Source organism: Akebia trifoliata, chromosome 16 (genome assembly GCF_017979445.1).
Source record: "Akebia trifoliata isolate Shusen 1 chromosome 16, ASM1797944v1, whole genome shotgun sequence".
Lineage (NCBI taxonomy): Eukaryota > Viridiplantae > Streptophyta > Magnoliopsida > Ranunculales > Lardizabalaceae > Akebia > Akebia trifoliata.
Genome location: NC_141390.1, coordinates 24,273,456 through 24,288,456, shown reverse-complemented (window position 1 = coordinate 24,288,456; position 15,001 = coordinate 24,273,456). Strand labels below are relative to the sequence as shown.

The 15,001-nt window shown below is 37.5% G+C and overlaps 1 protein-coding gene across 1 annotated transcript; it reads left to right on the top strand.

Annotated features, from left to right (window-relative positions):
* Positions 1-647: 647 nt before the first annotated feature.
* LOC147383002 (uncharacterized) lies at positions 648-1,523 on the top strand. Its single transcript, XM_086427253.1, has 2 exons — positions 648-926; positions 1,125-1,523. The coding sequence occupies exons 1-2, from the start codon at positions 648-650 to the stop codon at positions 1,521-1,523; spliced, it is 678 nt and encodes a 225-aa protein (XP_086283379.1).
* Positions 1,524-15,001: the final 13,478 nt, after the last annotated feature.

Sequence of the window (15,001 nt, the reverse complement as noted above, 5' to 3'; positions counted from 1 at the left end):
TCCAGGAAAAGAGAAGATCACTTACAACATCTACGTGATGCCTTCAACAGATTACGACGGTACCAGCTTAAGATGAATCCATTAAAATGTGCTTTTGGAGTCACCTCGGGTAAATTTTTGGGATTCGTGGTTCAACATCGCGGTATTGAAATCGATCGAAACAAGATTGAAGCCATTCAAAAGATGCCGGCACCAAAGAACATTCATGAACTCAAAAGTCTACAAGGCCGACTTGCTTACATTCGTAAGTTCATTTCAAACTTAGCTGGGCGTTGTCATCCTTTCAGTCGATTGATGAAGAAAGATACATCATTTGAATGGGATGAAGCTCGTGAGAATGTTCTGAAAAGCATCAAGGAGTATCTTCTCAAGCCTCCTATTCTTTCTGTACCAATTCCTGAAAAGCCACTGATTCTCTATATTAGTGCACAAGAAATGTCACTAGGAGCATTGTTGACTCAAGAAAATGACAAGGAAAAGAAGGTGCACTCTACTACTTGAGTCGAACTCTTGTTGGAGCAGAAGTAAACTATTCACCCATCGAGAAGACATGTTTAGCGCTCATCTTTGCTACAAAGAAACTCCGGCACTACATGTTATCGCACACAATCTGACTCACTAGGCGAGCTGATCCACTCAAGTACATCATGACAAGGCCAATCTTGTCGGGAAGACTAACTAAATGGGCCTTTCTCTTATCAAAATTCGAGATTGTTTACATCCCTCAAAAGGCTGTAAAAGGGCAAGCATTGGCCGACTTTCTTGCTGATCATTCTATTCCAGCTGAATGGGAATTGTCTCACGACTTGCCTGACGAAAAAGTATTCTCTATTGATGTGCTTCCAGTTTGGAAAATGTTCTTTGATGACGCAGCTAAAAGAGATGGAGCGGGGGCAAGTGTAATTTTTATCACCCCACAAAATGAGGTATTGTCATTTTCTTTTGCCTTGGCAAAATTATGTTTAAACAATGTTGCAGAATACCAATCTCTGATCATTGGTTTAGAACTCGGGTTAGAGATGAAGTTACACCAACTCTATGTGTATGGGGACTCACAGCTTATCATCAACCAACTCTCAACAGAGTATGATGTTCAAAAACATGAGTTGGTACCTTATCACTAGTATGCTACACAACTTCTAAGTCAGTTTGAAGACGTCATTATCAAACACATGCCAAGAGTCGAAAACAAGCAGGCTGATGCTTTAGCTAGTCTTGCTGCAAGTTTGGCTATGCTAGAAAGAGAGACAATGAGTATCCCTATCTGCCATAGGTGGGTACTACCTCCTTTAATAGAGGAAAATTACGAATTGAACGAAGCAAACACAGTCGAAATAGTCGAAGTCAAAGATTGGAGGCAGCCACTTATCGACTATCTACAGCATGGGAAGCTGCCAGACGACCTAAAGCACAAAATCGAAATACGTCGTAGGGCACCTCAATTTTTATATTTCAACGATAAGTTATATCGTCGCTCTTTCGACGATATCTTAATGAGATGTCTCGAAGATGATGAAATCTAAGATGCTTTAGAAGAAACACACTCTAGAGTGTGCGGTTCACATCGGTCAGGGCCGAAACTCCATCACAGTCTGAAGAGGGTGGGATTTTACTGGTCTACTATGGTGAAAGATTCTTTAAATCATGCAAAGAGGTGTAAAGCTTGCCAATTTCATGGAGATTACATTCGTCAACCATCGGAGCCATTGCATCCTACGATCGCATCTTGGCCCTTTGACGGGTGGGACTTGATGTCATTGGACCACTCCCAAAATCCTCAAGACAACATCTTTATATCCTTGCCGCAACTAATTACTTTTCTAAGTGGGCTGAAGCAGTTCTCCTTCGAGAGGTCAAGAAAAAAACGGTAGTCAACTTTATCAAAAATAATATCGTCTTCCGTTACGGCATTCCACGATATATCATGACAGATAATAGAAAATCTTTTAGCAATACGCTGATGGATCAATTATGCATGAAGTTTAACATTAAGCAAAGATGTTCTACAATGTACAACGCTGCAGCAAATGGACTCGCCGAAGCCTTCAACAAAACTCTCTGCAAGCTTCTTGAGAAGGTTGTCTCAAAATCGAAAAAAGATTGGCATGAACGAATTGGAGAAGCATTATGGGCATACAAAACCTCATACCGCACCTCCACACAAGCCACACCTTACTCATTGGTTTATGGAGTTGAAGCTGTTCTCCCATTGGAACGACAGATACCTTTCTTAAGGATTGCGATTCAAGAAGGTTTGACCTGTGATAAGAATGCTAAATTACGTCTGGATGAACTTGAAGCATTGGACGAAAAAAGATTGGAAGCACAACAACGGCTAAAATGTTACCAAACCCGTCTGTCATGTGCATTCAATAAGAAAGTTCGACCACGTTCTTTTCAAGTTGGCGATTTAGTTCTCGTTGTACAACGACCAATCATCCTCTCACACTGTTCTGGAAAGAAGTTTGATCCAAAATGGGATGGACCTCATGTAGTGAAAGAAGTATACACTAATGGTGCATACCTTCTTGTAACACCAGAAGGATTACGTCTTGGTCCAATCAATGGCAAATTCCTCAAAAGATAATATGCTTGAAAGAATGATGCTCCCCAGCACGAGCCTAAACTGTTTGACAATGCTTCTCGGCACGAGCCTAAACTGTTTAGCAATGCTCATTATCGTACGAGCTTAAACTATATGATACTCCTGACCCGCATAAGTTAAAACTGTGAACGGTCCAAAAAATTAGAAAAAATTTAAAAAAAAAATTTAAAAAAATTGAGCTCGCTAGATTGAAAACCCGAAAGGACAATCTAGGCAAAACTTAGAGCATTATCCGTCTGAACTACGTTATGGTTTGATCCCATTTTTGGGTACGTAGGCAGCCTGTAAAGTTACTTCAGGTTCAACCATATCAACAAAAAAAATACTCATACAAGGAAAAAGGGGAATTTTATTAATTTCAAATGAAATAAACAATGTTATAATTTCCTAAGTCCTATACAGTAAAAAATAAAAAATAAATAAAAAATGAACTTAATATAAAGAATTAAGGTTCCAAAACTTCTTCTCCAAAGACTCTCTCTCGGCTTCGCAAGCAGTTATTTCATCATCATCAATGATTGGAGCATTAAATAAGCGAGTACACTTTGCTTCAACAGTAAGTAAAACCTCCTCCTCTTCCTGAACTTGAGTATTAAGAGATTCTTTAGAAGCAGCAACTTGTGGTATGATTTCTCTGATCTGAGTCAACTCGATTTCTAACTCAACTTCTCGTTTAGTTAGTTCAACTTCTTTATCTTTAACTTCGGTCAGTTGTATGCGTAAACTATCCACTGATTGACGTTTTAGCTGAGCTTCCTGATCTAAGACAGATAGCTGAAGATCCCTATCATCTGTTGACAAAGATGATAAAGCCTTCTCTCGTCTTGAAAGATATGCTTCTACTCTAGTTATAAGCGAGTCGAAGAAGTTAGCAAAAGTCATAGGATCAGTTCTGAAAGCATCCTTGAGAGAAGAGATAATGGAAGGCATATGAAGTGATTGTCATTCTCTTAGGTTGGAAAAGTCAATATTAAGCATCAACTCAACTCTAGATCGAAGGAATTCATCACGAGCTCTATGTAATGCTTGTTGAACGCATAAGTCGATGTCACTATCATGCAAAGAAGCTTATCGAGTTTGGGTAGAAACAGTAAGCATTCCACGGGACCTCGGAACAATCATAAATGAATCAACCAACTTATTAGAAGTAGGTAAAGTCAATGCGATAGGAGCCGTATGTGTAGTTGAAGTTGATGGAGTGCCACGAGAATTCTGACGAGGACATGAAGAAACCTCGTCCCCATCACTCTTTGAGGGGTCTTCAGTATCAACCAATTTCGAAAGCCCTCTACTAAGATGACTCACATTCCAAATATCTCCCATACCCGAGAAAACAGGGGGGGCTGGAAAATCTTCTGAGGCGAACAAATCGGCAATGGAGTGTATATTGGTTGATGATTCTGCGAGAACAATTAAATCACAAAAGATTTAAAAATAAAATAAAATTTTCTAAGAGAGGAAAAAAGTATGTAAAATTACCTTTCCTAGGAGACACATCATTCTCAGCTTCAGCTTCTTGCTCATTTAGAGTCACACTCGTATCTTTAGGCTCAATATGAGTAATTGAAAGCACCCTCGATCCGTGGGGTGCGCGGATCCGCTTTTGACCCTTGAGGTTTGGGAGTCGCCACCTAGTTGTTACGGTCTAAGAACCGGATACTGACTCTAAACAGATAAAGAAACTAATCTACTGAAGAGAAAAAGGGTCCGGGGATCATGTTACGGGGTTGGAAGGTGTTAGGCACCAACCCCGCCCGACTAATGCCGGTCTCTACTTATCTCAAATAAGACTACATTGCTAACAAATAACCTAGATAAAAAATAATAATAATAAAAGAAAGTTTACCTTTGATACACAAAGATCTTGTTCCCTCAGATCCGATAAAAACTGCTCCTTGTACCGTACTTCTTGCTTCATTCTGTCTCCGAATCTGATTTCTGATCTCCGAGGCAAGGTATCTCTTTTTTTGGATCTGGATTCTTCGAATTTGTTATTGATTTTGAGGTGCTTTTGAAGGGCTTTTAGGCCTTTTTTAGGTTAAAATTGAAGTATGGGTGTTAGGTAATGAGTTGGGACTTTAAAACTAGGGTTTATGGGAGGCTAGAGGGACTTTTTGACCTACTTCTCTTGGGGTTTATGATTTGATACGAAAATAGGGTGTGCACCTCTATTTATAGATTTTTTTAGGGGTTGATTTTGATAGAGTTAGTGTTTAATTAGAGTTCTTTTAATTAGAGTTGTGTTTTAGTTAGACTTGTTTTAAGTAGAGTTGTGTTTTAATTAGAATTATTTTAGGTGGAGTTGTGTTTTAGTTAGAACTCTATTAGATTGAGTTATTATTTAATTAGAACTCTATTATGATTTTGACTTTCGGTCTTATTTAATTGACTTTAAGATTTTGACTTTAGTCTTAATTGATTGACTTTCAATATCTTGACTTTCGTCTTGCTTAATTGACTTTAATTTTGACTTTAGTCTTACTTGATTGACTTTAAATACCTTGACTTTAGTCTTTCTTGATTGACTTTAATTGTTTGGAGAACCCTCTCTATTATATCTTTAATTCTTTGGACTCCCAAATGGAGGGGTCCTTAAAGAAATATCTCACGAACCCTCAACAATTTTTCATGAGAGTCCGATTGATCGATTTTTTTAGTTCAAACTTTTAAATTAATTTCATTAATGTTTCACTTTAATTATTTAATGTTTTATTTAATTATGAAAATTGTGAAATTACCGTTTTACCCCCGGAGAAGACTTTTCACGTTTTAAGTCGGTTTTTAATGTTCTAGGATGTTTTAGAATCGATTTTTTGTAAAGAATTCAATGAAAATATTAGTTTGTGTCATTTATGAAACTTTTTGTGTGAAATGATTGTGAACTTTATGAGGGGCATTTTCGTAATTTTGTTGAATTTTGTGAAAATTGGCTAAATGATTTATTTGGTTTCGATTTGTTATTTTATGTGTTTGAATGAGTTTTCCTAATCGTAATGTAGGCTCTAGGGTTATTTTAAGATTAGGGGTATTTTGATAATTTGATAATTTTTTAGTGATTTTTATCGTGAAGCTTCTTTTTGTCTGAAAAATGATGATTTCTAAGCTTCTAGAGTTGTATTTTCCTAGCGTAGCGTGGTTTCTAAGGCTTTGTCGGTTCGAGATACCTCATCCGAATTTCTAAAACATATCAGGTAACAAAATAAAGCATTGGAATAATCATCCATCATTGGGAACCATTGCAATCGGATTGACGAGTTGATTAATCAGGCGAGTGCAAAAATGGGGTGTCTACAGTAACATGCTTCAAAGAATCCACGGGACTTGATCTATGAACAGCTTGTTCTACATCTACCCCAACAATGTTGGCCTGTTCCGTCTGAGTAGTCGTTGGAGTTGGTAGTATTTTTTTGAAACGCAATTTCAATCTAGGCTCTATAATGACATTTTGTGTATCATTAATGCGTGTGTGTTCTATTCTTCTTTTTCGATAAGGTTTTTGCGTGGCAAGCAAAGTACGACGTGCCTCACGATCTTCAACTCCTTTTCTTTCATCAAAATTAAAGTTCGGAACGGAGACGCTATCTCCAAGAAGACAGAAATCAAGGGCATCCAAGTGAGGTGCTACATCTTGATTCCACTAATCCCTATAACTCTTATCAAATTGCCGGTTCATGTCTTGTACTTTTGGAGGAATAAAAAAGTTGACTCGACTTTTGGTCTGAGTCAAAGACAATCATAAACTCTATAACTCTATCCCATCCACGGATCTTGTAAAAGGAATCGGAGTTTCAGGGATACGTTGACGAAAGCCTTATTGACGAGCAAACCTGTGAGGGCTATACATTTTTACCTCGCAAACATCACCATATCGAAACAAAACAAATCCAGGACGACAGCTTATCATGAAAGCTTCAACTTCAGAAGGATCATCACCATCATCAGTCCGTATCCTTCTATGACCTTTTGGCGGCCAAATCTCCTCCGGATGCCATTTAAAATCACTAGAATCCATGGTGCTGATCAGATTCCTTGCATCTTTAGCATTATCTTCCCAATAAAAGTATGAGTTGGAAACACTAGCTATGCGAACCAGATACAAAGGTCCAAAGTCAGCATCAATGCTACCAAATACTCCCTGAGGAAAATGAAGTCCAATCCACCCAAACAAGTAATGAAGGGGACAATAACTCGTGGAAGCACCTACAACTTTCTGTGTTTTCATACCCCAATAGGTTTGAGTTAGACCTTTGTACAAACAACACAGAAGTGGGGTACCAAGCTGAACGTAATACCTCAGGCCATCAATGCTGCTACCTTGAAAATGCCTAGACGAATAAGATCACCATTCTCACAAGGGAGAACAAAACGATACAACCACAAGGAGAGGTATGCAACTGTCATAGTTTCATCTTCAACATTCTGATTCGCAAGAAAACCGAGCCTGATAAATGGATTTTCTCCCTCTTTACGACCTCTTTTAGCCAAAGTAACTCGAGAGGAAAAAGGTTTTCGTAATTTTGTTTTGGGATGCTGACGGCCACTACGATCAATGTAAAATGATTTTGCCCTTTCCTTATACTCTACCGTCAGACGAGGATTAGAAATCCGTTCAGCTTTAGTGTACCAAAAATCAAGCCATTCACTATGGCTAACACAGTCACTCCCCTTTTCAAAAATCAGTAAAGCATACGCCTTGAACAGATACTAGCAAGAAAGAGGAAGACCTAGAACACCGTTGCAACCCATGAGTTCATCAAAACTAAGCACTACCTCTTCATAATACTCACCCGTGATAGAAAGCCCAAAATTTTTTGCATTTCCCATAAATAAATACCAACTTCCCCACGACCCATAACAAAAGTGTTAGTTTCGGAACACCAAAACTCACATAAAGCTCGATACATGTCATTAGGACGACTGTACTCCTTACTAGCTGCAAATATAGCTTCACTAAGGAAAGCTGTCGACTTTCTGCTCTGTAGTTTATGGCTCACATCCAAGCTCCAGTCCCAAAAACCACTAAGATATCGAATATCGCCTCGAGGTTCAATATCTGAACCCCATCGAGTGAAACGTTGCATGATTTTCTGTACCAAAACAGCCTGTGGACAATTACGAGTTTGGTCATGATGTGGAGGATGACATAAAGATGGCTGACGTTCTGTATCAATCTCATCTCCAGGGAGTAAGTCAGCTGTTGGAGGATATTCACTTAAAGCTGTCATATCAAGTGATGTGTCCATTTATGTATCTTGCACCTTCAAAGGACTAGTCATCGTTGTGTGCACAACAAGCTTCAGCTCTACAGATGAAATGTTCCCTCTTCTAGAATGATCAGCTATCATAACATGGGGAAAACAAAGTCATTTTCCCTTTTGAGAAGGATCTGCAGAATCATTACCCAATCTTCACGCGGTAAGTTCTGTTTGGAACGGTTCTTATTCTTTAAATCTTGGGAAAGAATGTCTTTAACCATCTCTGTGAAAAAAATAAGGGAAACCAAATACACTTATTAAAGAAAAAAAAATAAGTAACATGTCTCGTTAAATATTAGGGTCACATTGATTAGAGATACATAAGAGTATGAAAAAAAGAAAAAGAAATCATCATGCTCAATAATGCTCTGGTTTTAAAGATTGGCCAACCGGCTGGACAAATGATTCGTTGCATGATTTTCTAACCAGTTAACGTTTGTCAGCCAATTGACGTTATGATGCTGCTAGCCAGTTGATGTTGTGCACTCTTAAGCATTACTGATGAACAACTGCTTTAAAGATTGGCCAACCGGCTGGACAAATGATTCATCGCATGGTTTTTCTAACTAATTGACGTTTGTCAGCCAATTGACGTTGTGATGCTGCTAACCAGTTGATGTTTATTAACCAGTTGACATCATCCACTCCTAAGCGTTACTGATAAACAGTTACTTTAGAGGTTAGCCAACTAGCTAGACAAATAGTTCGTCGCATGGATCTTCTACGTGCATAAAGCTTAAGTACCGTGATTCTTTTAACCAGTTGACGTCATCCACTCCTAAGTGTTACTGAAAAATAGTTGCTTTAGAGGTTAATTAACTAGCTGGACAAATAGTTCGTCGCATGGATCTTCTACGTACATAAAACTTGCGTATCGTGATTCTTTTAACCAGTTAACGTTTGTCAGCCAGTTGATGTCATCCACTCTTAAGCGTTACTGATAAATAGTTGCTTTAGAGGTTAGTCAACTAGCTAGACAAATAATTCGTTGCATGGATCTTCTACGTACATAAAGTTTGCGTATCGTGATTCTTTTAACCAGTTGACGTCATCTACTCCTAAGCGTTACTGATAAACAGTTACTTTAAAGGTTAGCCAACTAACTGGACAAATAGTTCGTCGCATGGATCTTTTACGTGCATAAAGCTTGAGTACCGTGATTCTTTTAACTAGTTGACGTTTGTCAGCCAGTTGACGTCATCCACTCCTAAGCATTACTGAAAAACAGTTGCTTTAGAGGTTAGTCAACTAGCTGGACAAATAGTTCATCGCATTGATCTTCTACGTATATAAAGCTTGCGTATCGTGATTATTTTAATCAGTTAACGTTTGTCAGCCAGTTGACGTCATCCACTCTTAAGCGTTACTGATAAACAGTTGCTTTAGAGGTTAGTCAACTAGCTAGACAAATAATTCGTCGCATGGATCTTCTACGTACATAAAGTTTACGTATCGTGATTCTTTTAACCAGTTGACGTTTGTCAGCCAGTTGACGTTTGTCAGCCAGTTGACGTCATCCACTCCTAAGCATTACTGATAAACAGTTGCTTTAGAGGTTAGTCAACTAGCTAGACAAATAATTCGTCGCATGGATCTTCTACGTGTATACAACTTGCGTATCGCGATTGTTTTAGTCAGTTGACATTTGTCAGCCAGTTGACGTCATCCACTCCTAAGCGTTACTGATAAACAGTTACTTTAGAGGTTAGTTAACTAGCTGGACAAATAGTTCGTCACATGGATCTTCTACGTACATAAATTTTGTGTTTCATAATTCTACAAGCCAATTGATGTTCGTCTGTCAGCCAGTTGACGTCATCCACTCTTAAGCATTACTGATAAACAGTTGCTTTAGAGGTTAGCCAACTAGCTGGACAAATAGTTCGTCGCTTGGATCTTCTATGGGTACATCATTTATCACGCAACTCTTTTGACAAGTCAACAATGTTCGCCCCAAGCATTATTAACAAATATAGTCATTATAAAAATTAGCGGACGAGCATGGCTTCCTAATTTCTTGATCAATGCACCCTATTGCAAATCATTGTATACAAGAACAAAAGGTATTAAAATTTCAAGTTTGGGAGATTACTTTGTTTTGGTAATGACAGAGACTAAAACTTTAAGTGACTGAGAAGCAATAACAAGGATTAAAGCTTTTAGTTGCCGCTCACATTCCAAAAATCAAGAGAAAACCTGAATCAAGCAAAAAAAAAAAAAATCGATGAAGAATTTTGAAAAAAAAAAAAATCTTTGGTTTGTTGCAAACAAAAAATCGCTGTGCAAATAGACATCCCTTTTGGTGTGTTACAAATAAAGGCCGATCCATTTATAGAACTTCTAAAAAAAAAAACTTCTGTTGAGGGGTTTGTAGAGTTCACTCCTCATCTTCTTCAATCGATCGCTCGGATAAAAATGGATGAAAATCATGGATCATCGTAATCGGTAGAAGATGACGTTGTTTGAGCTATTAAAGCTCTTAAAAAAAAAACTTATTTCTTTCTTAAATTTTTTTTCAAGACGAGTTCTTCTCTCTCTGTCCTTGAAGAACAGAAAGGATGAGTTTTATGAGGTGTGGAAGCAAAATCTGAAGAGCTTGAAAAGAGGAACCAAGAGTTTGATTCTAATTAAATGTCTGATAAGACAGACACTTGATTTACATAAATCTGAACCCCAACCAATGCATGGATACGCTGATAGTTCTACAACCTAAAAAAAAAAAAAAAACAGAGAAAGGACACTGGCTACTTCCAATTATTTTCAGTAAAAAAAAAATCAGAGAAAAGAAGACCCTTTTTGTATATCTTGTAAATATCAAGATTCTTTGCTTGAAAAAAATTCGACAAAATTAAAATTCCTTGAATCCTTATACACAGTGATTATATATATAATCCAAAACGTGCAGACGACTCATTTTTAATGATAAAAAGATTTTTTTTTTCTCTTTTTTTTTCTGCTTAAAAAAGAAAACGAGAGAGAGGACCTGTGAGAATGTACAGCATGTACATATACATCTACGCATCAGTGGGTGCGATGTGGGCTATGCGTGCATGTATGTGTTGCATTATGAATACAAGATGCAGAGTCTGTTTTGGTAAATAAAAAAATTTAGAAAAGAAGGAGAAAGAGAAGAAGTACCTACCAGCATATGTCACTCCAAGGTTATTGCTGAAACGTTGGAGAAGTTCCCAACGTCGGCTGTTGGGAATGACTCTGTTCGAGAATCGAATGGCAAAAAGAAGAGATTGAACGAAGGAGAGAAGCCTTCAACACATAAACAAACCCATCCAGTCTCTGCGATTTATTTATATAAGGTTAGAGTCCAACTCCTCTTTAAACTCGTTGTCGAGTTTGGGTGCAACAAAAACTCTAGTTTTAAAGAAGACGAAGATGACAGAGGACATACCTGCTGATATTCTTTCCTCAAAATCTGAAACTTGCCGAAGGTGAATCTGCTGCAGCCATTTTGATCGTTTATAAAGAAAAGATACGTGGAGTTTTGCAACTCTATGTTAGTGTTTGGGTTGAAGTGGAAGAACTAATCAAAGTCGGACTCTTTGATACGTTGGAAAGCAAGGGAAATTTGGGTTCTTCAAGTAAATAATTTTCTAAATTTAAAATCCAATCTTCCGACGTAAACAATGGCGATCTCAACCGCAATTCCATTAAAACAAGGCCTTAAACGAGTTGAACTCTCTTTAAAATAGAGTTTTAAATGAGTTGAATTTACTATCGAAGGTAGATTTGTTTGGATCGGACTGACCATCAACAGCAGCCACGCATTCTGTTTGTTAGAAGAAGAATCCTTCTTAAAACCGTAGTTGGTGTTTAAGACGGAATGGAAAAGCTTCCACGGCTGTTAAAAAAAGAAAAATGCTGAAATGAGTTTCATTAAAACATGGGATGTGCACATAACCATAGATGTGCTTCCTCGCGATACGAGTAAAACCATCAATGGTTATGTATGCATGTCCACGTTATAATTGTGAGAATTACAGTAATTCTGTGTCACCCCAGCACTACTCAAAAAGGAAGATGCTGAAATCAGTTTTATTCGGACTCTTCGTGGGTAAAGACTAGCCTTACCAACTTGTAAGATTCCTTATCTTACTAAGATCGTTGAGTTCGCCTAGCGACATCCAAGTACATGATCTGATCTAATAGGGCCGCAGAAGGCAAAATTCTTCGAATTAAAAAAAGAAATCGGGCTGATATTCAACCAATTTGAAGCCCATTGTGAGTCAATTCTTTTCTGCCCAGTTGGATATTGAAATAACTCGGTCATAACTCATGTGTAAAGAATTTTATGACTCAACTCGGATTTTTGGACAAACTCAACGCGACATCTTCGTCATGGGTAAACATGAGTTGAATATGACTGTACAGACGTTTTTGACAAATCTTTGGTTTGCTAAAGTTAAAAAAAAGGTCGGGAAGAATGGGGTTTTGATTCCATACATCCCACATACACAAACCATATATGTAACATTGTAATAGTGTTAATGTGGCTGGGTTCAAGAAAATGATGAGATGAGGGATTGACCCCATACATCTCAATACACCAAGACTTTATGGGCAAGGGTGTTATTGATCGAAGGAAATGAGAAAATGGGGGTTTGATCCCATACATCTCAAAGGTACTAAGTTGCAAATCAAGAACACAATTTCTAAGTTTGAATATTCGGAGTGTTTATCCCATGCACCTCAGAGACACTACTTTATGAAATTGGATATCGTGAGGTCCATAAATCATCACTTTCATTCCAAACTCATGGGCCGAAAAGAATTCCAATTTCCAAGGCCCATACTTAAATCTATAGCAAATCTTTGAAAGATGCATGCTCACAATGTTCTTCAAATTTTGACACTCATAATTTTCAAGTTCAAGTCCTATACAAAGTAAATATAATTAATAGCTACGAAAGTGGACCCAAGTTCTCAATGGAAAAATGGAGGCATCAAATATATCTATATTTTTCAATAGTGGCACCCTCATCAAAAGAATCAAGGGTACATTATCATCCAATATACTTCCGACAAAGCACCCTTGAGGGGGCATTTGTAGACATCAAAATTGAAATGGGTCTTCGTCGTTTTTCAAATTAATGAAAGTCCCTTAAATTAAAATTGGGCCCATAAATTTAAATTGGGACCATTGGTTGGAACAAGCCACATATGGTTTGGATTTGGGCTTTCGCAGATAAAGCCCATGATCCAAATAAAATCAAGTGATCCACATGTTAAGTATTGGGCCCTATACCCAAATAAATGAGTTTGGCCCAATAATTATCCATTAAATCCTTAAAATAGGATTTGGACAAATTTATCCTTCTAACTAAATCAATTAAACCTCTTTAAGTTGGGGTATAATTGGAAAGTTAAATTACCTTTAAGTCTATAAATACAAGAACCTCTCTCATTGAGAGGGGATCTGGATCACTTTCTCTTAAAAGACAGAAGCTCTCCCTCTAGAAAAGAAGAAGCTCTCAAGCCCTCCTCTAGAGACAAAGCAAGGTTCTTCAGAGATCCGGACTCCGACTAAAGAGAAAATCAAGCATAAAGCCCTTCTCCGAAAGTCAAGAAAACATTCTCAACCGATAAAGCGCGAAGTCCGGAGAGAAGAAGATCTATAGAAGTCTCTACAGAAGATCAAGCACAAAGCAAAGTCAACATCAAAGCATCATTCTCAGTCGATAAAGCACGAAGCCCGGAGAGAAGAAAAGCTACATACATCATCACTATTTTTTTGTACTTGACTGTTAATCAAAGGAAACACTGAGATCTGTATCCACATTTCATCAAAAATCAATAAAATTATTTGCGATTATTTTTCACGAATTTCGAGGTAGATCCATAGAAATTTATTGTCGACAGTGATCACAAGGGAAGTTCACGTGAGTTTGCAGGGTGGAGTGGTTGGGATGAAAATGATATCATAAAGCTAAAGTTGTATGCTATTTTGAAGTAACATAGGTATAGACCATTGAATGTGGTCATGATTTTTTTATTTAATTATTAGTAAGCTACACTTAGAGGGACTCACCCTATTTTATTAAATTAGTTCTGAGAATAATTACAAGATACATCATCAAAAAGAATTCTCGAAAGCTCTTGAGACATAGAATCAATCTCCTCAATTGCAAAATACTCATTTATTATAGCACCAAGACGAGCAAGAAAATCTGCCGCTCTATTAGTTTCTTGCCAATAAAACTCCATTAAACTTGTGCTGAAATTTAACAAAAGGTTTTGAGTTTCCTTCACTATTTCCTTGTATTTTCATGCCACTTCAATTTCCCTTTTCAAACACTGTATTGAGTACATTGAATCTGAAGACACAATAACCCAAACATTTCCACTCATTGAAGCAAATTTAAGAGTTTCAAAAATTGCCCCAAGCTCAATCATAATCAGATCCTTAGAATCAATCCTTGACCAACCAGCAAAAATTGGAATTGACCCAAATAATTCCTACCAATAAAACCCCAGCCACTTCCCAAAGAATTTAATGTACCATCAGTATTTATTTTAACCGTACCTTCTTACGGGAATCTCCAATAAATTGATTTAATCTTAACTGGTTTAAGAAGGCTAGAACAATTCCATTTATGAAACAAGGAAGTACAAAGCCCACCGGGATCGTCCTCCACAACAACATGAAAAACCCATTTAATATCCCCTCCAATATCTTCTAACACCACATGTTTTGTCGTAGAACAATTCTAAAAAATTCTTCTATTTCTTTCATGCCAAAAATGATAGGTCAAGGCACAAAACCCCAAGTTAAGCATTTCTTGGACAGTTGTACTTAGAAATCATAGACCTATTATCACCATCAACTCCTCCTCCTCTACCATTCCTATGCCCACATAACTCACTCCAAAACTATGAAGAAGAGATTTCCAAACCCATCTATTGTAATAGCATTCAAAAAATAAATGGGTTGGAGTCTCCAACGAACTAAGACAAAGAGAACACTTTCAGGCCAAATGAAAACCCCTTCTTTGCAAATTCTCACATGTTAGGATATTTGGATCGATCATTTCAGATCATCTATTCGTCTTATACCTTATTTGTTCTTACTCCAACTGATCTTGAAGGTTTTGATATCTAAAATCGGCTAAATAACAAATTTTATTCC

Bases quoted from the DNA above. Each gene is read 5' to 3' on its own strand.
- LOC147383002 (XM_086427253.1), top strand. From the start codon at position 648: ATGACAAGGCCAATCTTGTCGGGAAGACTAACTAAATGGGCCTTTCTC. The intron at 927-1,124 runs GTATTGTCATTT...CCTTATCACTAG, and splicing joins TTATCACCCCACAAAATGAG to TATGCTACACAACTTCTAAG.